The following is a 27,247-nucleotide window of genomic DNA, read 5'->3' as shown; positions in this document are numbered from 1 at the left end:
GTGCATCATAGCCACATTTTAAAGAATGGTTACTAACCTGCTGAATGTTATTCACCATTTCTAGAACATATTTCTTATCTAAGGAATCATCAGAGGACAGTTTCTTAGTTAACTGATCGAGCATAAACTCTTCGTATTGGATCATATGTAACTGACAGTTCAAAGCTCTAGCTGAGAGAGTAGCAGAGGTGTATACTTTTTTACCCCATCTCTCTAAGGACCTGGATTCCCTTTCAGAAGGGAGAGGGTTTTTCGCTGAGGTTGAAGCTACTGCCTTAGGCCCCTGGGATATAGTCTCAGGATCTGCAAAAGGAGCCTTGTATAAGTGGTGATGAGTGTCCGGGACCCTGTAAAACCTATCGGGCTTAGCAGGGGCAGGAGGTAAAGTGTCATGAGCAGTGCAAGCATCATTGAATGCATCACCCACAACAGGAAGAACTGGAGGTATAGCTAAAGGCCTATGTTGCGGTAAGTGTAAAAAGGTCCTAAGCCTTTTTCTAGAATCTGAGAAATCTTGTCCTTGCCATTGGAATTGCTCTCTCATGGCATGTAAGGTTTCCCCAAAAGAAAATTCCTCTGGTGGAGAGGCAGAAGGAATAGATTCTTCAGCATCGGAATCTTCATAAGTAGAAAAAGGAGCCTCTGGATGGTCTGTATTGTCTGTATCAACAGAAGAGTCATCTGAGGACACTGGCTCAGGGGGCTCTGCTCTAGGTCTCTTTTCTGGGGGTTGAGAGGCCCTGTCTGGGTGAGATTGGGATCCCCTTATTAAAGAGATGAGATCCTCTGCCAGAGTAAGCATTTGGGAACTGGGCCTGTGAGAGGGGGGCCTAACAGGCACAGACTTAGCAGTTTTGGCTGCTTTAGCCCTGGCAAAGGCCTTTATAGACATGGCTGCAGGAGGCCTAGTAGCACCACGTGCTGGAGTAGAGACATCCAAAGGGATGGTGTCCGATAATTCTTGAGAAACCACAGTAGTAGGCAAAACTTCAGAGGCCGATTCAACTAGGGTAGAAGGGGCCTCGGTAGTAGTCATGGATTCGGCTGGAGATTGACCCGTTTGCTCGGTTTCGGCCGAAACCGAGACACTCGCGGTTTGCTTAACCGTGGTTTCGGCCGAAACCGCGGACCGCGAGTGTCGGTCCTTTTCTTTGCGTTTCTTAACAATTTGAGTAGTCGGAGGATCCGACGGCATAATGTACGCAAAATCTGAGCCGAAAAACTGTTCAGCAAACTCCGACCGACGCCTAAGCGTTCGTCGGTTGAAGGAAGCACAGGCTAAACAAGCTGCTACGTCGTGGTCTGGGCCTAAACAAGGTAAGCAGTAAGAGTGGAAATCTTTATGAGGTATTTGTTTCCCACAAGTTAAACAGTTATTCACTTTTTCTGACATCGGCTGAGGCAAGAAAGAGTCCCCAACGGGGTACTTAGCTTTATAGAAGTCTTCGAAGTAGTATTCGGTAGTAGTAATCTCTGGATCTGACCGACCGGCACTTGCGAACAGCTTCTGCTTCGGGCGCCATGCGGCAAGAAAGACTGAGGAAAATGGCGTCGGCTGATGCCTTTATACCCGAAGACCAGCAGTGATGACGTCGGGTGAAGTGCGACACCAGCCGAGGCCAGACCCAGACTTTGGAATCCGGCCGACCGAAGGGCTGCCTGACGACAGGACAACCCATTTGTAAGGACTGCAGATGCATCCTTGAAGGACATCTGACAATTTAATGCTCTCATAGCCAGAGTAGCTGAGGTGTGTATCTTCTTTCTCCATCTATCTAGGGCTCTGGAATCCCTTTCAGAGGGCACAGGATTTTTAGCCATAGAAGCTTTAGCCCCTTTGGGACCCTGGGAAATTGTTTCTGGGTCAGCCACAGGGCTTTTATAAAGGAATTTGTGTGAGTCAGGTACTCTAATATCTGTCTGGTTTGGCTGGAGCAGGAGGTAGAAAGTCTGGATTTAGACTAGACTCCAAGTAAACATCATCCACAATGTCTAAAACTGGAAGGATAGCAAGTGGTCTGTGCTGGGGTAATAAAAGGAACTCTCTGAGCCTTTTCTTAGAATCAGAGTAGTCCTGGCCTTCCCAGTGGAAATGTTCCCTCATGGTATGTAAAGTTTCCCCAAAGGAGTAGTCTTCAGGGGGGAGATGCTGTGGGAATAGAGTCTTCAGCATCAGAGTCTTCATAAGGGGGAAAAGCGTAATCCTGTTCCTCAGAAGAATCTGAGGAAATTGAAACCTGGTCAGAGGAAGCATAACCCTCTTGTCTTGGTCTTATATCTGGAGGGGGATGGGAACCCCTGATTAGGGTAATCAAATCTTCAGCCATCTTAAGCATCTGTTTCTTAGGCATGGGGCCTTGAACTGGAGACTGATGTACAGTCTTTTTTGGTTTTAATGGAGTTTTAAGCTTAGCATAAGATTTAATGGTGAGTGTAGTCGGTCTGAAGACACCTTCTGTAACCGAAGGTGTTTCTACTGCACTGGGATCTCCTTCTGCTCCGGTGTCAGAAGGGCCTAATGAAGATGGCTGCGACAGCCTAGTACACTCTGCTTGAGAATTCACAGCTGTCTGGGGTTCCAATTCTGCGGTCGTCAGGGGCTGCGTAGGCGCCTCACTGAAAACCGGAGGACGGGCACAGCAGAGGCCTCGGAGTCTGGCTTGGTCCTAGGCTGCCTGTCCTTATCCTTGCGTTTTTTATGCATATCGGTCGTCAGCTGCTCCGACGGCATGATAATTAAATTTCCTACCAAAGTAATGTCGTGCGAAGTCAAAACAGCGTTTGATAGTTTTTTTATTAAACCTAGAACAAAACCGAAAACCTGTGACATCGTGGTCTGGGCCTAGGCAAGGAATACAATAAGAATGGAAGTCCTTATGATGTATTTGCTTCCCACAAGAAATGCAATTGTTAACTTTTTCTGACATCGGACTGAGGCAAGAAAAGGTTCCCCAACGGGGTAGTTAGCTTTATTGAAGACTTCGGACTGAAATTCGATTCGAAAATCTCAGGTGTCGGCCGACCGGCACTTGCTAACTGCTTCTGCTTCGGGCACAGTGCCACAAGAAAGACTGAAGAAAATGGCGTCAGATGCCTCTTATATACCCCTGGCGCACTGACGTCAGGGAAGAAGCGACAGCAACTGACACTGGACCAAGACTTTGGAACTCAGGCCGATTGCGGGACCGCCTGACGGCAGGATAACCCAAGTGTGATGACTGCAGCAGGGTAACACAATGAACATCCTGTGAATCTATGGTCCTAGAAGCAGAGGAAAAAGCATCCAAGAATGTTGGCAAAACAGATGGCACAGCAGGAGGAGGAGATTCCATCTGTAAAAGGTCATAATACATTTTTGCACCACAAGAAACCTGACAGCAGTCTCATTTAAAAAATTCTCTCTTCTTGTTAATGGTCTCCCCAAAAGAAATATCTTCCACTGGAGAATCTGCACCATTGGATTCCTCCTCTGGGGAAACATATTCTAAAAGGGATGTAATCTGTGTGGAGTATGCAAAGGAATCCTCATCAAATGAAGACTCATCCTCAGAGAACTACTGTTCCTAACCCCCCTAACAGGGAAGAAGTAAAAGAGGGAAGAGAGACAGCAGTAAAAGGTTTAAAAGCCATCAAAGCCTTAATCAACCCCTGAGGAAATGTATCCCAGTCAGACTGTGCATAAGCAGGGACCTGAGAATGCTTGTTTTTTTCTTAACATGCACTTCTGCATGATGAACAGTAGCAGAACCTGACTTAGGACTGCCTTCAGCAGTTGACACCAGGACCTGTTGCCTACCTGGAGTTAGAGGTATGTCTATGGATCCTTTTAGCACTATAAGCCGTGGTTTCCCTCGTCTGTCCAAAGCACTGCCTTTAAGTATGTGCCTAGGTTGGATTCTTTAATGGCTTCCGAGGTGGTACCCACAGAAGAACCAGACCCAACCTTTGAACATAACTCTGGGTCTTCACTAACCTCAAGGGATACGTCAGCAGATATAAGCACAGCAGAACAGGATTCAGGCCTAGGCTTACTGACTTTACTCTTCGAAACCAGCTCTGCCGAAGGATCCACAGAACCCTCCATAACATCTTTAGCTAATCTTTTTAATCTTTGATTCTCTAAGTAAATATTCAAAGCTGAAAGTCAGCTTTGCAATGTCTTTAGGACAAACGGCTGACAAATGGAGCAAGAATGATGGTTGTGACTCGGGCCTAGAAAGAAAAGACCACAATTGTGGCTATGCTATCCTTATGTGGAATTTGCCTTCCACACCTACACTTGCCCCTCCTGGATGACATGAACTAAGTGAAGCAGGCAGTAGAAATTAAATAAATCCCCATTGGGGGCACTTGCAGCTTGACAGCTGGCAGCAACCAACAGAATCAGGCATCAGACCAGTTTATGAGTCAAGTGTTCAGAATGGCAGCAGAAATGCTCTGAGGATTGTACGTGCGGACGTCCTTTTATGGATGACGTTTGCTAGGCCATACGTGCGATGCCCTACGTACCTGCAGTAGCAAAGCTGTTGTATGTTGGCCAGATGTCATGTTGCTTGGGTGGAGATCTCCCATATGTAAAAACTACTGCAACACTGAATAGAAGGACATCCTACCTGATCTCCTGGGGATTGGCTCAATGGTTTCAGGTTCCTTCCACTCGCGTTGAAAGACCAAATCAATGAGCTCACTGGTGGGTGGAGTCACCCAGAAGGTAGACAGGCCAGCTGTAGAAGCCTCCAGAAATACCAACTCCTCTTGGGAAGGGTTGTCGGCAGACCAACCACCCCTTTGCTTTGGGTGTTCTAGACTTCATTAGATGGTGATCTTGGGAACCCTTCCCCCTCATCAAGATTGGTATCTTCTGTGACAGACTCTTGTGGAGAGTCTAAGTGCTTCCTCTTGAACTTTTTCCTTCCTGGGAACTTCTTCAGTGGGATGCTCCGGAGAAGTATCAGAGGAAATTAATATACCTTGCTGGGTATCCTGGTGACTTATATGGCCTGGCTGTCCCCATGTAACAGAGAGTTGAGGCTTTAGATGCAGTGATGAATGGGGCTTGGAAGTCAGAGCTGAGAGGGGAAGACATCCATACTCTAGGAACAGCGAAATCTCTCTCCAGTACCTTGAAAGGAGAATGCCTCAGAGGAAGAAACCAATGGTTACAAGAAGACATGCTTCAAGACCATCATCTCCTTTCACCCTGATGGCAGACCAATGAAGGAGTCACAGCCAAGCTACCTAATGCCAAAGCTCTGAGGGTAGAGAGAGCTCTGACAATTTTGGAGTCTTTTCCAACACCTCGGATCCCGTGCCGACCAGGCAGCTCCAAGAGTCAGCCAGCTCCAAAGTGCTTGGTGAAGATCCACTCACAGATGGCACCACAGTCGAAGATACCATGATCTTTGGATTCGATAAGGACAACTCAGAATTTTTGGATCCAACTGCTCTGAAACCGAAGGATGGATTGGAGAAGGAGCCAGCACTGGTGGGGTAGTACTAACAAAGGCCTCTGGTGCCATTCTACAGAAAACAAGTATCATTAATAAAATAAACAAAAATAATTTACAGATTAAACACTGTTTTGAACACAGCATTTTCTCCCATATATTAGACACTGTTTTAACGCAAGACAGAGGCCACCACAACCACCACTGAAACCTCGTTATATTGGTGGTAACACTGTCATCCAAACAAAAATTATATTGTCAGTTCAATTCAGGAAAACAGCATTATATTCCTATAATGTATGTTTTAAGTCTACCATTCTTCACTACATATTCTATCACCAAATTTACACCAGCTTCATTCAAAATGATTGTATAGAAATCAACTATGCCCAAAAAAGATTTTTTTTTTTTGCCTAATTGACATTTTGTACCTTACTTGGAAATGCCCGAAATCCTTCAAACAACTAGCCATAAAATGGATAGATGACCAATAGAGAGATGAAGGAAAGATTCACAATGCACAAAAAAGCCTACTTTTGCAAAATTATGCTTATATAACACTAGTTGTCACCCTATGTATAAGGGAAAAGTTAGGAGGTTATCAAAATTAATTTCTGATGGCAAAGATTTTGAATGTGAACTTGCACTATCAAAGTAGTTATTTTTAGAAAAATGTAGGAAGCAAATGATCATGAAGGTGTTTCTGAGGTAAAAGAACAAATGCTGAAGTGTATAGCCATTTTGAAGGCTGAACAGTTTTCATCAGTTACATAAATTAATATCAGCAACATTGTCTGGACTTCTGCATTGGCTTTAAGTTACAATGTAGAACTGCAATGCCTTACAGTATCACCAACAAAAAGAATGTTTTGAAGGACAACACTTTTTTTTTTTTTTTTTGAAGACAGTAGAGGAGAGTCCGACTTTGTGAACAAAAAACCTTTCAATCTTAAAACCCTGTTCAAAGGAGATGTACATACAGCTATACCTGTGGGGCCAACTGTCGTTATTGTAGAATTCTTAATAAGATAAACTACCGAAGCAAAAAAAGCACCTCAACTGTATTATATGGAGTGGTATACTTAGCCAGTTGTGAAAGCTGCAATGCATTTCATGTGGGTAAATGAAAACTACAGTAACATGTGTATGGACACTAACACTCTAATGTTATAATGAAAATAAATACAGTAAACTCTCAGTTAACTAGAACTCAAGCAATCAGCACTCTTAAGCAACCGGCAAAAAAAAAAAAAATTGAAGAAATAAAGTGCAATTTTCATGTGTTGCACTTTCTGTTTTCCCCCCACAGAAACATACCTTATATTTTTAGAGTTTTAAAAATGAAGATAGGAATAAACTCCCTCTCTCCCCAACCTGAGAACAAGTCAAACAAAACAAATAGTGCAGGGTACAACATTAGTCAGGCCTATTTTTAATAGTAACTCTCAAGCAACCAGAAACTACAGTTATCCGGCATCTACCAATCTCCTTAGGTGGCAGTTAACTGACAGTTTACTGTAATACACACTATGGACACAGTTGCGTTTATAAACATTTTAGAGAGTTGATTTATTTTTTTAGACAATGTGGATTAACTGTTAATGGTGATGATGTGAAGTCTTTTTAGACGGGACGGAATCAGACTTGCTGCTGAGATAAAACTCTACTGTGTTTCCTGTGTTAAACTGTATTATACAATGACCCCCATTAATATTCCAAAACGTGCATGCTGATTGGTCAGCGTGCACGTTGTAAATCAGAGTTATACTAATGGAAAAAGGTCCGGTCGCCCGGACTTTTTCCATTAGTATAAGTCTTTTTTTTACAGCAATGAAGAAAGCAAGATCTCCGTTGCTTTTTACACACCGTCTCGCTATGTGAAACAAGTTTAACATAGCGAGACAGCTTTAAAAAAAGTAACGGAAATTCTCTGTTGCTTTTTTTTAAAGCTGTCTCGCTATGTTAAACTCCTTTAACATAGCGAGACACTTTGTAAAAAGCAACGGAGATCTTGCTTACTCCGTTGCTTTTTTTAAAGCTGTCTCGCTATGTTAAATGGGTTTAACATAGCGAGACAGCTTTTAAAAAAGCAAGAGATTCTCCATTGCTTTTTTTAAAGCTGTCTCGCTATGTTAAACTTCTCTAACATAGCGAGGCAGTTTGTAAAAAGCAACGGAGATCTTGCTTTCTCCATTGCTTCCGCCCACAGCTCTGATGTACTGCGTAAGCATACGCATGTGCAGTACATCAGAACTGCCACAGAATACCAGACAGCTGTGGAAGGGCAGCAAGGAGGCATTACACAATGCCATTATTTAAGAAAAGTAATTATTTTTTTTCTTAAATAATGTCATTGTATAATAGCAATAACCCACGCCTGGGCATGGGTAATGCTGGATTTACCCAAGGTTGTCTTTGTTTGGCCACTCGGGCTTCGCCCTTTTGACCAAACCACACCAACCGTGGATAAATTCAGCATTACCCACATCCAGGCGTGGGTTATTGCTATAATACATCATCCAGAAGTATTGCAAAATTAAAAGCACAACAGACAACTAGGCTTCTGTTAATATGTAAGGCCAGTGTTTTATTTTGATTGGTGTTGTACTGAATGGCTCTCCATTTTAATTACAATGAAGTCTCATTTGTGATTGTTTGGAGACATAAAACAATATTAAACGCATTTTATTTTCTACAAATGCTATTGTGGCAAATTTTCATTTATTGAAAACTCCCAACAGCCAAGAATGGCTGAAGGAACAGCATACATATAGGGTGACAGAGGTTCAATATTACTCATCCCATCAGGCAGGGCACCTCTTGTAGACCAACTGGCATAATAAAACATATTCAATATATCTTGCATCACAGACTTATCACACACAAAAAGTCACAGGGTAAAAGGAGCAGGAGAAATGCAACAAGGTACAGCTCAGGAAATGGAGCATTGGATAAAGTTTGAAAAAACTAATACTTTATGGACTATGGCTTGAAAGCATGGTAAAGTCTCCTTGTAAATACCAGGCAGGACTACTAGTAGCCATTTCCAAACAGGAAACGTCATGTAGTGCTTGCATTCTCTTCACGGTGTTATCAATGGTCATACCTGCAAAAGCTTTGGACTTGAAGGAAACCGCAAAAGGCAACTTCCTGCTGGGAAAGATGCCCAACCAAAGAACGAACCATGTCAAGGACCCTTTATGTTAAGCTAAAAAATGTCTCAGAGTAACAAACATACAGGACCCTTGGAGGAATGGGACTCAAAGTTCTGGGGAGGAAGGCTATAAAGTGGATGAAAACACTTTGCCAAATCTGGCGAGAGGGGTGAGAGGGGATTGGGGGACCTCAACTTTCCTCTGCACCCTTGTGACAATATGGCAACTTGTACTGCCTACTCAGCAGTAAAGTTTGGGTCTGTCCCAAAAAGTCATACATGATGAAGGAGGTGGAAGGGTGAAGAACAGAAACAGAAGTCAGCAGAGGTATCAAAGTATGGTCTAATTCTAATAACCCTAAAAGCATGGCTGTTCTAGTTGCGTGAAACAGAACATCTGCCCTCTCTCAGGGCTAGGCCTGAAGGGTCTATATTATAATCTTGAAGGTTTAAAACTTCGACTCAATAAAGATCGAACTTTAGTGATCAAAGTCATACACCATCGAAACCAAAAAAAAAAAAAAAACTAAATAAAAAAAAAACTAAATAGTGTATAGGCAGGGGGCAAGCCCCTACCAACTCCGAGAATGCACTACATTGAAGTAAATGGAAATCTCCCCCTACAGAGATTTTCCATTTAAACGTTCGATGTAGTGCACTTTCGGTATTCTCGTGTAGACAATATTGTATTCAATATTGTCAGACTTCGAGATTTTAATATAGACCCAGGCCTGAATGATATCCAAGCTGCAATAAGTGACCAGCAGAGACAACACTGAAGTCTTCCTTACAAAGGAGGGGTGTTCTTTGTCTTACTAACAGGGAGATAATGGGGTGCTCTCTTTGGAAGAAATTAAGGGGATTAAATACAGGCATATTGTCCCTTCATTAAACAGGTGACCTGAATTATCTTAAAGATGTCACCTACCACAGCTTAAGAAGCCTGGTTAAGCAAAACTTCTCTTTCATGAAAAAAAGAGGAGTCTAGAAGATACCTGCTGAGCTAGCCAGCAAAGGAAGTTTACTATAGGCACACCATGTTATGCTGATAAATGCCTGAGCATGCATCTATAAGAACACAATTTGTGCTATTTACAGTACTGAGGGCTATGTGGCAGCTCACTTGAGAATTCATGTACAGGTAAGGAGGTGGCCTTTCTTGCATCTTCCAAGTACAGATTACACAAGGAACAGCTAAAATTTGGGGAAATGATGTGTATAGCTTAGGACCCCAAAATCCAACAACGAAGAAGATTATATATCCTTGTCACATCTGTGCATAGCTCTACACTCTCCTTCTCTGGCTAAAGAGGGGAAGCAAACTGTGGTACCTGGGGCCACCTACAGCTTGCACAGACCAAAAAAGGGATAGTTTTCAGATACTTAAACAATACATCACTAACCCTGACAGAAGAGCCACACCAAGTACCAACCTTATTGTAGGACACAGAAATAACATTAGAGGGCCTTCCAAGATAGCACTCTTAAATGTCTGGCTTGAAGGGAGAATGACCGTGGGGCACAAAAGTTCCCTACTATGCAGGGTAGGGAAAGGAGGAGGCAAAAATGGGGCAGATCTCATAAGCTGTTAGGAAATCTCAAATGAGATGCTGACTGAAGACTAAATGAAGAATAGCAGAGCTCAGTTTCCTTGCCATTTCAATGCTATGCGCCTCACCTCCATCACACCCCTGCGTCCTCCAACAACTTCTAACAAGAGATTATTCATAGGTTTGCATGAGTTTGTTAAAAACTTGGGATCACAGATGGACCTTATGCTAACATCATAAAGACATCTCTAAAGCCAAGAGACCCACATTCATGACACTAAATCTCACCATGAATCAAAGAAGCATATGATATCTCACACATCAGCCACAGATCCTGCAGCAGTCAGTCCTGATAGCTTTTTCTCTACAATGCTACTGCACCTGGAAGAAAGTTCTAGAAGGAAAAGCATTGGCCCTGAGTCCTCTTGTTCCACTTCATTAGGACTCAAATGAATGTTCCCTGTGATCAGGCGGAAAGGACCAAAGTCTGGGCTAGTCCTACAGCAGATGGTGATTGAAGCATCCATTGACAGGGTACCTCTTCTAGGCTGCCGCCACCACATACCAAGGTGGAACAAACAAAATTCATCACTACCTTACATGCCAGCTAGGATCAGGAGGCCACGCAAGACAAAGACCTACATCTAAAATAGTTAAGCCTAGATTAGTCTCCCACATTAGGAGGGTTCTTGATGTTATTAGCTCAGATAATTTTTGTACCAATGGCTATTCTAGTACGTTAAGTTATGATGGTGAAGGGGCAAATTCTGACATTCTCCTTTTTGCCAATGTAATTCTTTTTTTTTTCTACCTTTCTGAATGGTCACATTTCTCCTGTCAAAAACATTAAAAGTGTGCCATTATCAGAATAAGATGATGAATATCTTAAGTTTTTCCATTATTTAAAACCAGGCGTTACATTCTGTTGTTTTGGTTTATCTGTTATAACGAAATGATCTACTTTAGATTTCTTTTGGACCTTTAACCTTTACTTCACCTCAGCTTAACTTCTCTTAGCGTCTTATTCTATTATTCTAACTTAATGAAGCTTTTCTGCAGCAAAAAAATAACCAATTTACATGGTAATGCTTTAAAAGCCTTATTAAATCTCTCTATGTACTTTAAGTTCCTACATTGTGTGAGGAATTCTAACAAAAACTCAAACTACATTTTATACACAGCCAGACAAGGTAAATACAAATATAGATATAAAATGCACACATTAACCAAAGTATAATATTTCAGGTGGAATTTGATTAACACAAGCACACTTGCTGACTAGATTCTCTTAAAATGAAAACCTTATTTGTCAATAATAAAAAGAGTAAAACTGTTGCACTCTATTAAACAAAGAATAATATACATTTGTATGGAAAGTTTGGTTAGGCCAGATTAAACTACTTGCAGTGGAAAAGACATTTAAGTGACATGTTTTCTTAAGGGTGAAAAGACCTGGCAATAAACAGTTTCTCATTTCTACTCTATGTGCACACAATAGCACTCACCAGTGGACCATTTCATGCAGTGTAAATTCAACAGCCAGAAAAAATGGTGAAACATGGATTAAGTCAGTGAGTAAAATCACAGTTATACAATTAATCCTCATTGGTACTTTAAGATGCTCACTCTGATTGGACAGAACAATCAGCAGAGGCCTTATGTACCAGACAAAAGTACAACAGGCAAAGCTAAACTAGTGATGTATTCTACTGAAGTGCATTGCAGATGTAGAATGCTCTAAACGAAAATGGCAATGAAATGTTACATCTGATCAGAGAATTCCTTCCTCATGAAAGTTCAATGGCTGAGAAGGTTAGAAAAACTATATAAAGTTATAATGCAGATAAAATAAAAAAAAATCTGGCTTGGTGCTCCCAGCAACCTGGAACCCACGTAAACAACGACTGCCCTACCCTTCTTATGGTTTATCAATGCAACCTATAAAAATAACAGAAACACTAACAATACATTAAAGCTATAACTATTCCAAATAGCACAAGGTATAAAATGAAATTATTGTGAAGAACTATTTTTATACTGCAAAGTGGAAGAACACAGAACTCTGCAAAATATTACAAAAATAAATAAGTACACAATATTACACAAAAAGTACAGCTGTGTACACTTACCATAAATGTAGATGTTGAGTGAATTCACTGTTGCAGTCATTACATTTGGGTTATCTGCTTGCAGGTAGCCCTCAGCCAGCCTGATTATCAAAGTCTTGGGTCCTGCGTCGGTTGTTGTCTCTTCTTCCATGATGTCAGACAGTCAATGGTATAAAACATGCAGCCGACGCCATTACATCAGTTTTTCTTGCCCCAGAAGTCAGGTGCCCCCATAATGGAAAGCAATTATATACAAGGTTACACCTCCAAATATAAACACATACACCAGAAAGCTTAAATACAGTAAACAAGAAGAGAGATATAGCAAATAGAAGTCAAGGGGCTGGAGGGAGGGTAACCAGAACTGCAACAGTGAATACACTCTAACATCTACATTTATGGTAAGTGTACACAACTGTACTATGTTCTTCGTGTTTCACTGTTGCAGTCATTACATTTGGGTAGATTCCCAAAGCTAAGGAAGGGAGGAGGCAATTAGAGAGCATTACGACCAGCTATTAGTCCCTGTTAAGACTGCAGTGGCACAACAAGCTCTGGATTTAGAGAAAATAGGCAAGTGGTAATGCTTGGTGAAGGTATGAACAGAACTCCAGGTAGCAGCTTCTAGGATGTCCCTGGTAGGAACACCTCTGAGAAAGGCTGTTGAAGTAGATGCAGCCCTGGTGAAATGTGATCTTATCCCCTGTGGAGTAGGTTTTCCATGGTGCTTATAACAGAAATGAATGCAATGGCCTATCCATTTAGAAATGGTTTGCTTTGAAATGGCCTTCCCCTCTGCCCCTGCAGCAAAGGCAACTAGCAGCTGTTCAGTTTTTCTGAGAGGCTTAGTCCTGTCCAAATAACATCTTAGTTGTCTGTGCATGTCCAAAGAGTGCAGTATTCGTTCTCCTTTGTTCTGTGGGATTACAAAAGAAGGTTGGCAAATGAATGGACTGATTAAGGGCCACACTGGATACCACCTTGGGCATAAAGGAAGGACTGGTCCTGAGGGACACCCTGTCTGCATGGAAGATGATGAATGGCTCCACTGCCACAAGGGCCTGCAATTCAGACACTCTTCTTGCTGAAGTGATGGCTTGAAGGAAGGCGGTTTCCCATTAAAGGGATTTCAACTCGGCAGTTGCAGCTGACTCAAAGGGAGGTAGAGTGAGATTTTCCAATATAAAGTTAAGGTCCCAGGATGAAGTAGGGGCTCTCCTGGGTGGTCAAATTTTTGGCCCCTCTGAGGAACTGCTTCAGCAGTGGGTGAGAGAAGAGGGGTGGCTCTTATTATAATGTGCTGAAATGGCAGAGGCACCCATCCCCTGAATTTGGCTCCAGGAACAGAATCTTTTCCACTTTTCAGCATATGATTTTCTAGTACTAGGCCTCCTTTTCTCCAGAATGACATCCAGCACTTGCTTACTGAGGGATGGTAATGGAGAGCTCAGGTAATTAGCCAGGCTGCAACGTTCAGGGTTTGAAGCTGGGGGTGCAGAAGCTGGCCCTCCTGCTGGGACAGCAGGGAAGGGGTCTGAGACAGGTGCCATGGTTCCAGTAGTGACACACTGCACAAGAGGGGGTACACCAGTGTTGACGTGGCCAGTCTGGTGCAATAAGTATTGTCCTTTGTTTGTCCTGTTTGATCTTTAGTAGAACTTTGGATAGGAGATGCAGAGGGGGAAAGGCATAAACTGAGAGGTTTTCCCAGGTGAAGGACAGGGCATCCACTTTCCAAGCTTGTCAGTGGGGAGTTCTTGTGCAGAACTTGTCCAATTGGTAGTTCTGAGGGGAGGCAAACAGGTCCATCTCTGGGCTTCCCCATTTGATTCGCAACATGTTGAATATCTTTGGTTCCAGTTTCCACTAGTGTGGGTCCATGAGACTTCTGCTTAGGTTGTCTGCCAGTGAGTTTAGCTTGCCTGGCAGGAATTGAGCCTATAGGTGCACTTGGTAGCTCAAGGCTGTGTTCCACAGAGCCATCGCTAGTCTGCAGAGGGGGTATGAGTAGGTTCTCCCCTGCTTATTTGTGTACTACATAACAATGGTGTTGTCTGTTTTTACCAATAATTGTCCTGGAAGGATGTGGTCCTTGAAGGCTGTCAGAGCATTCTGTACTGCTAACATTTCTTTTTGATTGACATGCAGGTACATTTGACTCTGGTTCCATTTGCCCTGAATGCACTGCCCTGCCAAATGAGCCCCCCATGCATAGTCTGATGCATCTGTTAAGGTTTGGGCGGCAGGGGGGTAGATTGAATGGCAGTCCCTTGCTGAGGTAGCAGGCCTCTGCCCACCAAAGGAATTCTGTCTTTATACAAGGGATGACAGGAATCAGATTCCAGGTCCTGAGAATGTTGACACCATAGGCTTTTTAGATATCATTGTAGTTTCCTCATATGCAGTCTTGCATATGGAATTAGTAGGATACAAGAGGCTATGGAACCCCAGAGCTTGCAGTATTTTCCTTGCAATTAACTGGGTGTTTGTGGCCAGTAATTTGAAGTAATTGTCAGATAAACTTATTTCTCTGGCGTGAGGTATGCCATCTGGGAAGTTGTGTTCAAGCTTGCTCCCAGGAATACAATTTGTTGGCAGGGTACTAGATGAGATTTCTTTTTGTTTATGGTGTACCCCAGTAAGGTTAGCAGTTTCTTTACAAATGCCAGCTGATTTAATAGCATGTCCTGGCTTTCTGCCTGAATTAGACAACCGTCCAGGTATGGGTATATTTGAATCTTTCTTTGCCTGCAAAATGCAATGACTGGAGCTAGGCATTTTGTGAATACCCTGGGTGCACAGTAGATAAGCCAAAGGGCAGTGCAGAAAACTGACTATTTTCTGCAAGAATCCTTTATTGGGATGTGTAATCAAGCTTCCTTTAAATCCAGTGTTGCCAACCAGGCATTTCTGCCCAGCATGGGAAGCAGCTGATGAAGAGTTAGCATTCTGAATTTTGGAATTACCAAAAAGGTGTTTAGGATAGATAGGTCCCAGGATAGGACGCCAGGAGTTGTCTTTCCTGGGTACCAGGAAAAGTCTGGAGTAAAAACCTTGTCCCCATTCTTCTGCTGGGACAGGTTGAATAGCCCTGATACTTAGAAGAAAGAGAACCTGCTGTTGAGCCTCTGCCCACTGATTTGGGGGTAGGTCTGGCCAACCTTTTGGGGTTGGTAAGGTATGGAAGTGGAATCTGTATCCTTGGGGAAACTATATTTAAAACCCATTCGTCTTGGGTAATGAGTTCCCAGTTTTTTGTATCCAGGGCTATCTTTCCCCCTAAAGGCATGGTCAGCTGAGCAGGGCTTGGAAGGTTTAAGGTTAAGTCATTGTGACAATTTACCATAAGGGGGTGTCTTACTACTTCCAGTTTTGGAAGTGGGAGCCCCCCATTGCTTAGGCCTGTGAGTACCTTGAGACTGTGGCCTAGGTGGTCTGCTGTTCCTGGATTTGGACTGAGAAGGCCTGGAAGAGACAGGAAAGGACCAATTCTTAGAAGGCTAATGCCTACTAAATCTGGGAGGCTGTACTTGCAGGAAATATTTAACAGTTTGCATAGATTTAGCTTTTTCCTCCATCTTTTTAAGAACAACTTCTGCTTTGTTGCCAAACAGGCGGTCTTGGTTTAAGGGAGCATCTAGTAATTTGGCTTTAACATGATCTGGCAGAGTTTGCTCCTTAAGCCAGGCATACCTTCTAAGAACAGACCCAGCAACAGCAGCTCTACAAGATGCCTCTAAGGAGTCAAAACCACATTGCAAAGTATGTTTACCAGCTTGTTCAGCAGAATGCATTAAATCCTGTAACTCTCTATTTTCAGCACAGTCAGGAATCAACATCAATTTCTGTTTAAGTTCATAGGTAGGTACTAGGCTATCTGCCCTAGGGCATTTATAAGCCTAGCCAGAATATGTTGGCTTTCGCCTCCCTTTTAGACTAGATTCCTGAGCCCCTGTCCAGCAGGGCCACAGAAGTGAACTTATGATTTCCCATCCACTCATCAAGATTTCTCTTGAAGAGGGTCAGCGATGGGCTCTGCCTAACATGGACCGGGACTCTATTCCAGAGCAAGGGAAGCCTCTGGGATATGAATCTATCCCTCCAGCATGTCCTATTTATAGCTGTGCTGAGGTTTAAATCCCTGGAGTGTGTAGCTCTAATGGATTTGGTTTTCTTGAGGTGGAGCACGTCCATTAGTTCCGGGTTAGACATGGCCTTGTACGTCAGGCAGAGATCGCATCTGAGTAGGCGGTAAGCAACTGAGTAGAGCTGGAGTTTCTTTAATCGAGCTGCATAGGGCATCTGTTTGAGGCCCACGATCCTCTTGGTGAGGTACTTTTGAGGTCTCTCCAGCTGTTGCAGGTGTTTGGTAATGTACATCCCAAATGGGGCACTGTACTCAATTATGGGCCTGATGAGTAGAGGGGCACAATGACCTCTCTTGATCTAGATGTGAACCCTTTTGTGATTAGGTGAGCTATATAGAAGAGGTTTCTAACCACTTTGGCAATGTGATTGTCAAAGGAGAGGTTACTATCTACTTGGGTCCCCAGATTCCTAATTACTTCTTCCGTACTTAGCGGATTACCTCCTATGTGGTAGTTTGTGGGCACTTAGTTTTTCCCAAAGGGGATGACTATACATTTTTTGGCATTTAGCTTGAGGCCGTGGTTCTGACATCAGGTATCCGACTCCATAAGACCTTTCTGGAGGATGCTTGTGTCAGACGGTGAGTCGATTATGGCTCCCAGTTTGCAATAATCTGCGAACTTGGTCAGCCACAATCCTCCCGTGCTTGCCTGTACCTCAGAGAAGTATATACCGAACAAGAGGGGTCCCAGGACATAGCCCTGTGGGACGCCACTTGTAACCGGTTTAGAGTCAGACATGGCACCCACAAGTCTGACCATGTGAGTTCTGTACCCTGAGCCAGTTTGCAACCCATCTTGTTATGAATGGGTTGATATATTGGCTGGTAAGCTTATTTATGATACCAGAGTAGGGTATTGTGTCGAAGGCCTTTGCGAGGTCCAAGTAGGCTGTCTGGACTGCCTTTCCCTCACCTATGGCTCTGGTAACTGTTTTGAAGAAGTCAACTAGGTTTAGGAGGCAAGATCTGCCTTTAACAAAGCCGAATTGGGTAGGGTCCAGTGTCTGGAGGTTCCCAAGGTCTTTGTTTATGAGATCCATGATGATGTGCTCCTTAGTCCTGCAGACCAGGCTAGTCAGGCTTATAGGGCGATAGTTCTCGGGATCCATTGTGGTGCCCCCTTTGGGGAGCGGAATTACCGTTGCTGTACGCCACTCTTTGGGTACAAAACCTGTGGTGAGGCTGAGTTGGAACAGTGAATTTATGTGAGGGTTTAGTTCTTTTTGGAGTTCGTATAAGACGCAGCCCGGGATGCCATCCGGTCCCATTGATGCTGTGTTTTTTACTTTGGAAAGGGCTGCTTTCACCTCTGTGTCTGTGATGTCAGGGGGACTGCATACTTCTTTGATAGACACAGGTCCTTTTGGGGGGGGGGGTAAAGTTTGCACTGAACCTGTCCGCCAGGATGTTGGCAATGTCAGTGGGTTCAGTGTACTTTGTGCCATTTTGCACCAGCTCAGAGCAGATTTGGGAGTTACCACCCAGATTCTTGACATAGCTAAAGAAAGCCTTGTGATTATCTTTAGAATCTTTGGCAATTTTTCTTTCGAAGCTAGCCTTTGATGATTTTATGAGGGATCGAAGTTTCTTGATAGTACTGATCAGGGATGCCTTCCCTTTTTGGGATTTTGCCCTATAATGTAATAGTTTCCTCAGTCTGTTGTAAAGTTTATTTATGGCCGGGGTCCACCAGACTGGTCTCCTGTTTTTGGAGGAGTGAGTCTTGGTTTTACTTGGGATGGCACGATCCATGCATTCCTGTAGGTGCTCATAGAATGCATTTGTGAAGGATTCTGCGTTTTGGGTAACATTTTCCATTAGCCAGGGTGCTTTGAAGTTCTCCACCTCTGTCTTGAGAGTTGTGAAGTTTGCTTTTGAGAAGTTTTTCACAGTGGTTTCCTTGGCTGGGGGTGGGGTTGGGATGTGGATGTCCATAGTGATTAGTTTATGGTCTGATCTTACCAATGAGGGTTTTTTACCTCTGGTGTGGAACATTGAGTCCCCATGTTGGTGATGACCAGGTCCAATATGTTGTCCCCTCTTGTGGGAGTGGTGACCAGTTGTTCCATGGCGTTTGAGTTTATAAATTCCAGGAACCGTTGGGCAAAGGAGTTTGGACTTGAGTAGTTTTCCCAGTCAATGTTTGGGTAGTTGAAATCCCCCAATATCATGGTGTTTGGTGAGACCTTCATATTCTCCAATGTTCTCAGGCATGCCGAGTGGGGGTCCTGGGACAAGGTGGGTGATCTGTAGTAGGCTACAAACTGAAAAGCAGTTTTGCCCACTGTTAGTTGCACATGGATGGTCTCCAATGCCTCGTGCAGTGCCACTAACCTGGAGGTGTGGGTATCTTTGGTGAAAATGGATACTCCACCACCTTTAGTATTTCAGTCGGAGTTGTGGGGCCGAAAAGAATGGTTATGAGTTATATCCTGGTAGTGCTGAGATGCTCTCTGGAGCCTTGAACCAAGTTTCTGTTACTGCACAGATATCGATTTTCTACATACTAGAGTGCCTCGAGTGTGTGCATCTTGAGGTTTAGACTTCTAGCATTGAGTAGCATTACCCTTAGTTTTTTGTTTCTTGTATTTTCTATGGAGGTGGGCTTGTCTTTTGAGCCTTGACTAAAAAAAGGCACTATGGGGTTGCAAGAGCCTTAGCCAGTATTCAAAAGCCTAAGGGTGACGGGTAATATGCTGCTGGTACTTTAACATATGAAACTGGCAGTTTAAGGCCCTAATGGCCAAAGTAGCAGAAGTGTATACCTTTCTTATCCCACCTGTCCAGGGCCCTGGAATCTCTATCAGAGGGGGTAGGATTTTTGGCAGTAGTAACTTTAATGCCTTTCGGTCCCTGTGAAATGGTCTCTGGGTCCGCAGTAGGATTCTTGAAGAGGAACTTGAGAGAATCAGGTACTCTGTGATACCTGTCAGGTATCCTGGGAGCCAGAAGTAAGGTGTCTGGGGCTCTACAATGTCCAGTACAGGGGGGGATAGCTAAAGGCCTGTGTTCAGGCAGGAATAAGAATTCCCTAAGCCTCTTTTTGGAGTCAGAGTAATCCTAGCTTTCCCAGCAGAAATGCTCCCTAAGAGTGTGCAAAGTTTCACCAAAAGAGAAATCTTCTGGAGGGGAAGCAGAGGGAATGGAGTCCTCTGCATCAGAATCCTCATAGGTAGATAAGGGCAAATCCTGGTCATCAGAAGAAACAGAAATTTCAGAATCCTGATCAGAAGAATCATAAGGAAAATCAGTTTTATGTCTCTCAGAAGGAGAAGGGTGGCTTCCACTAATTAGAGTAATAAGGTCTCCTGCCATTCTTATCATTTGTTTTTTAGGCATATGTGCCTGACCATGCAGTTTGTAAGTCGGTTTTCTAGGCGTGTATCGAGTCTTAGGCCTTGAAGAAGAAGATGGCGTCAGTTTGATATGCAAGTCAGTATGCCTGAATACACCCTCAGAAGCCGGTGCCTGCACAGCGGCACCGGACCCATCCAAGGTAGAGACATCCGCAGGTTCCATAGTCGAAGAAATATCTCGTGGCATACTGGACTCCGAATGGGTCTCAGTACAGGCCTGCGAATCTGCGGGTATCAGGGGCTGCGAAAGAACCTCATTGAGTACTGGTGAACTGGCAACTAGCTTAGCGGAAGTGTTGGCGGCAGCTTTGGACCTATGCTGTCTGTCTCTGCCTTTATCTTTACATTTTTTTCACAATGTCAGCAGTCGGATGGCTTACCAAAGCCATTTCTGGATAATTAAACAGAGTACCGAAATAGTTAGATGAGAAAATGAACCGAATACGAATAGTACGAGGATTGAATAAGGCACAAAACTGACAGCGAGAGATGTCGTGGTCTGGGATTAAGCAAAGAATGCAGTACGAATGAAAATCTTTGAGGTATTTGCTTTCCATAAGAAATACAATTGTTAACTTTTACTGACATTGGTTTAGAGCAAGAAAAAGGATCCCCAATGGGGTACTTAGCTTTTCAGAAGACTTTGGTTCTGAAACTCTAAAACGAAAATTTCAGGAGTTAGCCGACCGGCACTTGCGAACTGCTTCTGCTTCAGGCACCGCACGACAAGAAAGACTGATGTAATAGCGTCGGCTGTATGTTTTATACCCCTGACTACCTGACGTCATGGAAGAAGAGACAGCAACCGACACAGGACCCAAGACTTTGATAATCAGGCCAGCTGAGGGCTACATGCAAGCAGATAACCCACACGTAATGACTGCGACAGTGAAACACAAAGAACATCTTAATAGATTTATATAATAGCAAAACTCATGACTGGGTATGAGCAATGCTTGGTTTACTCTTGCTTGGCTTTTGCCTGGTGACTTGGCCTTTGCCCTTATGACCAAAACACATGGGTAAACAGAGCACTACTCATACCCAGCAGTATAAGTTACTGCCAAAATATCATGCACACTGCTACAAAAAGCCTCTCCTGAAGAACATTATGGCAGTGTCAACAGCAATTTCTTAAAAATAGAAGAAAATTAAGTCCTAGGGCAAATTATTGAAATTTGTAGCCCAGAATGAAAAGGTATACAACACCATACATCTATGAGGATTAAAGCGGAGCCAGACTTGGGTCTTTATGAAGAATACTTAGTGCTTTGAGGTGATGAGACAATCACAGTGCCTACTCAACTGACAACCCTTTACATATTTGACTTTGGAAGGATTCTAACACAAACCATGAATAAAATCTGAGGAAATTGTGGTTTAACAGAAATTGCATTTAGGCACAGACTACAAGAGTGAAATGCACTTACCATTCTCATTAGTTTTTAGCATCTGCTTGCATTCTTCCAACTTCTGGGTAGCAGCATCTAATTGTTCCTGTAATGCAGACGCCTTTGTTAAAAAAAAAAAAAAAAAAAAAAAAAAAAAGTGAAGTTAGATTTCCTAGAAGTTGCATTTCAGAGTGCTTTCCTGGAAGACACATTTTAAGTTGCACAGATTTTTAAAAATAAGGTTAAAAACAAAAGCAATGAAATGATTACCTGCTGTTCCTTGAGCGTCAGGGCCTGCTTTACGTTATTTAGCTCTAGTCTCTCTCGTTGCAATGTTTGCCCCTTCTCTTCCAGAATTTTTTCTTGTTGCATGGTGACAGCATTTTTCAATTTACTCTTCTCCATTAGCTTCTTAATGTCACTCTGCTGCTTTTTAATGATTTCATTAGCCTGTTTAGAACAATATCTGTATGTCTTAAATGAATAGTAATGACTTACTAGGATTTGGTGTCTATGCTACATATGCTGATTAAACATGTACATGCAGCAGCTTTCTGAAGTGTGGAATAAAAAAAAAATAAAAAAAAAAAAAAAACGTTTCACAAAGCATGGATGCCGATCAGTTAAATAACAATAAGTGCCTTCATTCTTTATTAGTATCGAACTTCATCAGATTCAAAGCAATAAAAAGCCACAGTTATTTAAAACATAAATTAGCCAATCACAATACTTGTAGCCAGTATAATGTTATAATTAAAGGAACAGATCATCACATGTCTTAGTCAAATATCTGTTAAAATGTAACCAATTTATATACAGTTACATAAAAAACAACAATGTTGCAAAATACAAAAACATAGTAATGCAATACAATGTTTGTGTGCAGTAAACTACATTGGGAGATCCTGTCATTAAACCAAGGGATTGAGTGGCATTCAGTAAAACTTGCCAATAAACTTCCCTAGTTTCCAAAGAGGTTGGCCAGTTGCCTCATTGTGGGTTACTATATACTTTTTCCAGCATGCCAAAACTAAACTGCCACACATATTGGCGTGTTTCACCAAGGCTTTAGAAATATTTTTTTGTTTTTATAGTATGATTATGCTGATAAATTCTGGACTTTAAACATCTTTCCGTTTTTCCAATATAAAAAGCCAGACAAGATAAACATGTGGCCACGTAAACCACACCATAGGTTCAACAGTCAAAAGGGCCTCCTATTCTAATTAGCTTAGGGTAATTATCCACCACATATTGAGTGTCTCATTAATAAATCAACAGTGTTTACAGAATCCACACTTTCATGCCCTTAGCAAGGAATCTCATATAGGTAGGCTTATGCTTATGGCTTTCCAAAGTGTGTCCTCCTATACTCCTACCCTTTTTAAATAGAATCATATGGTAATCATCTATTTTATCAGTTTGAAAACATGGGTTCAATTGTTATTAAAAAGAGGTTATGTACTTACCATAATGTTCGATGTTTGTAGTCCCTCTCACCCTTCGTTCTTACACTTGGGATCGGACTCAGCAATACTCTAGCTCAAAATCTTCTGTTTGGCTCATGGCTAGGCAGTATCCCATAATTCACTGCTAACATACCCCAAATCTTGTTTGCTGCAAAGTAAATATAAAGAGACAAAGAACAATCCATGTAGAAAGGTCTCAACATAAAGATAAGGCAGTAGTCACACCACCCCACAGGTCCTCAAGGAGAGGGCAAAAGGGAGGGCTCATAAGAATGAAGGGCGAGATAGACTACAAACATCGAACGTAAGTACATAACTTCTTTATGTTCCGTAGTCCTATCTTGCCTTCATTCTTACACTTGGGACAACATCCCTACCTAGCACCTTTATCTTGGGTGGCTCACTGGAAAATGCTCCTGAGTACTGTGGAACCAAAGGAAGACCTGTTTCTGGAAGTCACATCCAATTTGTAGTGAGTAATGAATGTATGAGGTGAAACCCATGTTGCTGCTGCACAGGTGTTATCTATAGGAATCTTTGCTTGAAAGGCTACCATAGAAACAGATCTGGTAGAGTGAGCTTTCACCTTGAAGGGAAGATCTTTGCCACTGGATGCATAGACAAAGGAAATGCAGCTGGAAATCCAATGAGACAGTGTGGTTTTGGAAACTGAAGGCCCTTCCTTGCATCCGAAAAGGAAATAAACAATTGATCTAACCTTCTGAAATTCTTAGTTCTGTCGAGATAAAAACGCAATTGTCTATGCACGTCAAGTTGGTGGAATTTGTACTCTTGCCTTGTTAGAAAAATTAGGGAAGAAAACAGCTAATTCAATGGACTGATTAATATTGGCCTGAGAAGAAACCTTAGGAACAAAAGAACGGTTGGTCCATAAGGAAACCCTATCTCTGTGAAACACCAAATAAGGGGTCTTAATCGAAAGGGCTTGCAGTTCTGAGACCCTCCTTGCAGATGTAATGGCCACTAAAAATATAGTTTTCCATGATAAGAACTTGAGGTCACAAGTTGCTGAAGGTTCAAAAGGGCTCGAAGTAAGTTTTTGAAGTACAAAATTCAAATCCCAGGGTGCCACCGGGTCCATGATTAGAGGTCGTAATAAGGTGGCCCCTTTAAGGAAAGTTCTACACAGTCTATGCGCCATAAGGTTAGGATCATTAGCAAAGTGAAAGGTAGAAATGTCTGCCAGTTGACCTTTAATAGTGGCAGCTGCTGAGCCTTGATGGAACAACTGAGAAAGGAACTCCAAAATGGCAGAAATGGGAGCTGTATAAGGATCGAGGTTTCTCTCATGGGCCCAAAAGGAAAACCTTTTCCATTTACTGGTGTAAGTCTTTCTGGTAGAAGGTTTGTGAGAAGATGTCAGAATATGTACATCGGGGAAAAGTCATGAAGCCTGACTAAGGATGGAATTGGAGTAGCCAAGCTGTCAAACTGAGGGTGTGGACAGAGGGATGGAACACCCCTGACATGTGCATCAGTAAATCTGGCACTGGGTCCACAGTACACGGTTCATCCATTAGATAAGGTTTGAGGAAGGGGAACCAAATCTGTCGAGGCCAGTAAGGAGCAATTAGGATCATTTTGCTTTCCAAGGGTATTGCTTCCTGAATTACCTTCGATATCAGGGGAAATAATGGTGGGAATGCATAGAGAAGTCCCGAGGGCCAATCGTGAACGAGTGTATCTCTGGGTACCTCCCCCTTCCAGGAGAATTATTGTGAAGTAGCTGCTGCATTTGGCATTTAGAGGGGTGGCAAATAAATCGCAAGGCTGACCCCATTTGCGAAAAATCCGTTCCGCAATGTGTGTGTTCAGAGACCACTCATGATCAGAATAGCCCTGCTGAGCCTGTTGGTCATGTTGGTTTTCCCCAGAATGTGTGTTGCGACCAGAAAACATTGGGAAGACACTGCCCACTCCCACACTCAGAGGGCGTCTCTGCAAAGGGGATAAGATTTGGTCCCTCTAAGTACCATACCACCGACATATTGTCCGAGTGGATCGCAATCGTCCCTAGATGGAGAAAGCTCTGAAGTGCTTGCAACACCAGAAGCACTGCTCTCATCTCTAAGATGTTGATATGCAAATGAGCCTCATGTTCCTGCCACGTGCCTTGGACTGTTCTCCCTAGATAATTGCCCCCCCCCACCCTATCTGGGAGGCATCCGTGGTCATGGTGGCGACAGGGGGAGATGGAACAAATGGTCTGCCTGTGGTCAGATGGCTGGACTGGGTCCACCAGCGAAGATCCTGTTTGCACGATTCTGTTATCAGGATGGGGTAAGAAAGAGGTAGATGCTGCAGTGACCATTGGGCAAAAAGTAACCACTGAAGAACCCTCATGTGCAGTCTGGCTAATGGGACTAATGTTATTGTAGAGGCCATCATCCCTAACAAAATGAGCACAATCTTTGCTTTTGCTTCCCTCTGAGGAAGTAAACTCAAAATTTGTTTCCTGAGATTCTGAATTCTCTCTACGGGGAGATAAGTCCTCATTGTGATGGTATTTATTTTGGCTCCAATAAAATTCACATGCTGAGAGGCCGATAATGCAGATTTTTGTCAGTTTATTGTAATCCCTAGCTGCAAGCAAGTTTAAATGGTAGCGTCCCTGACCTGTAATAGTAGATGCCTGGTGGTGGCAGTCAGGAGTCAGTCGTCCAGGTACGGAAACACTTGGAATCCACGGCATCTCAAGTGAGCCGTTACCACTGCCATGCATTTGGTGAACACCCTGGGGGCTGTGGTGAGACCAAAGGGTGGGGCGTGAAACTGGTAATGACTGACCCCCAGCCAGAAGTTTAAGTGACTCCTTGATGCTCTGTCCATTTTGATGTGGTAGTACACATCTTGGAGATCTATGTAGCACATCCAAATGTCTTTCCCTAACAACGGGAGTATCAACTGTAAGGTGACCATTCAGAACTTGAACTTCTGTACAGATTTGTTCAATTTGCTGAGATCCAAGATGGGTCTCAAGTCCCCTGTTCTTTTTGGCACCAAAAAGAATCTGGAGTAAATCCCTAACCCTACTTGGTCTGTGAGGACAGGTTGGATGACTCTCTCTACGAACAATTTTTGGATTTCTAGAGTTGCTGAATCTCTGTGATTGGGTGGAACATCTGGGATTCGTCTGATCCGAGGAGGAGGAGGAAAAGAGAAGGGAATATGGTAACCTCTAGTAATTATCCTTAATACCCATTTGTTTTGAGTGATATCGCGCCATGCTTCTGGGTGTAAGGATATACGCCCCCCGACTGGCTCCAGAGACTCGCAGTCGGGCCTCCTTTCAGAAGCGCTGATAGGGATGACCACGAAAGGAATCAAGGTCTCCCTGGTTCTGCGGGCCTCCCTTGCCTCTAGGGCAGCGTCTACCGTTATTTGCTCCTCCACTGCCTCTGGAGAAGGAATCACCCTGTGCGCCCTGGAAAAACCTCTGACACTTCTTGAACCACATTTTACCGCTCTTCTGTCCCTTGGGATAGGGTGTAAAAGGAACGGAAAATGGACTCCCATGGCAGACAGGGTTTTCCCTTCATGTTTGCACCTGGTGAATGTCCTTTACCTTGGTTCCAAACAACGAGGATCCATCAAAGGGGGCATTGGTAAATGTAGACTTAAAGGTCTCTGCAAAGTTACACAAGCGCATCCAGGAGTGTCTTCTAAGAGTAACACCTGAACCCGCTGCCCTACTCGCTCCATCCGCTGCATAAAATATCAGCCACATGGTGGAGTTTACAATAGAATTTAAGGTAGACATCTGTGCATTAACCTTCTCAGACACTGCTTCAGATATGTTACCTTGTAGAGTCTCTCCAAGTTCTTTTAGGAGATCTCTCTGGAGCCTAGTTAAGTAAGACAGGTATTTCAGCGATCTAAGTGTAAAAGCCACTGAAGAAACGATACGGTTCCCGTACCTATCCATCGTTCGAGACTCCTTGTTCAGTGGATGGACAATGGAGGAAGTTTCAGCAAGTTCCTTTTTGGTGGGTGCTGCCACCACCATGTCATCTACTGGAATGCCCTTAGTGAGAAAATTTTTGTCCTGGGGTGCTGACAAGAATTTATTAGGCCTTCTAGGAACCAGTTCCACAGAATCAGGAGATTCCCACACCTTTTGACTCACTAGCTCGTCAAAAGGTGGAGACATCCAAGAGGGGGAGGGTTGAGACCCAAAAGCCTTCAGGTACACTGATTCCTCATCAGAAGGGGAGGTGGTGGGCCAGCCGCCTCTCTGTTTTAGAATCTCAAGGATATCTGCGAAGGAGATATCATCGGAGGATGACTTGGGGGACCCTTTGACTCCTCCAGGTCAGTGTCTGATGTAATGGCTCATCGGGGAGTCAATATGCTTCCTCTTACAAGTTTTCTTCCGAGGGGGCTCCTCAGAAAGATATTTTGGGGAGACCTTGGAAGACTGGGGACCACTCATGGAGGCTTCTTGAGGCTGCGAGGCTCAAATGTGTTGGGTGAGAGAGGGAGCTGAGACTGAAGTCAGCGCTTTAGGGGGAAGAGTGTCGGTAACTCTGGTTGGAACTGAAGACCTGGACAGAACATTCCTCATCACCTCGAAAGCCGATCCTCCCGGCTTCGAGGATGCC

The 27,247-nt window shown here is 43.3% G+C and overlaps 1 protein-coding gene across 3 annotated transcripts in view; it reads right to left on the bottom strand.

The window, feature by feature from the left end:
• LOC122795841 (spindle assembly abnormal protein 6 homolog) overlaps positions 1 to 27,247 on the bottom strand; it is a 1,219,651-nt gene that overhangs the window by 249,622 nt on the left and 942,782 nt on the right. For 2 of the 3 annotated variants that reach the window (XM_044064218.1, XM_044064220.1), the window contains exons 11-12: positions 21,427 to 21,630; positions 21,196 to 21,277 (exon numbers count right to left, since the gene is read on the bottom strand). In XM_044064218.1, coding sequence (XP_043920153.1) covers positions 21,196 to 21,277; positions 21,427 to 21,630 — 286 coding nt within the window. The remainder of the gene's footprint in view (positions 1 to 21,195; positions 21,278 to 21,426; positions 21,631 to 27,247) is intronic. The other variant, XM_044064219.1, reaches the window with a different exon arrangement.

The sequence above is a fragment of the Protopterus annectens genome, chromosome 2.part2 (genome assembly GCF_019279795.1).
Source record: "Protopterus annectens isolate FY-2018-M chromosome 2.part2, PAN1.0, whole genome shotgun sequence".
Classification (NCBI taxonomy): Eukaryota; Metazoa; Chordata; order Ceratodontiformes; family Protopteridae; genus Protopterus; species Protopterus annectens.
This window is presented reverse-complemented; position numbering and strand designations above follow the sequence as displayed.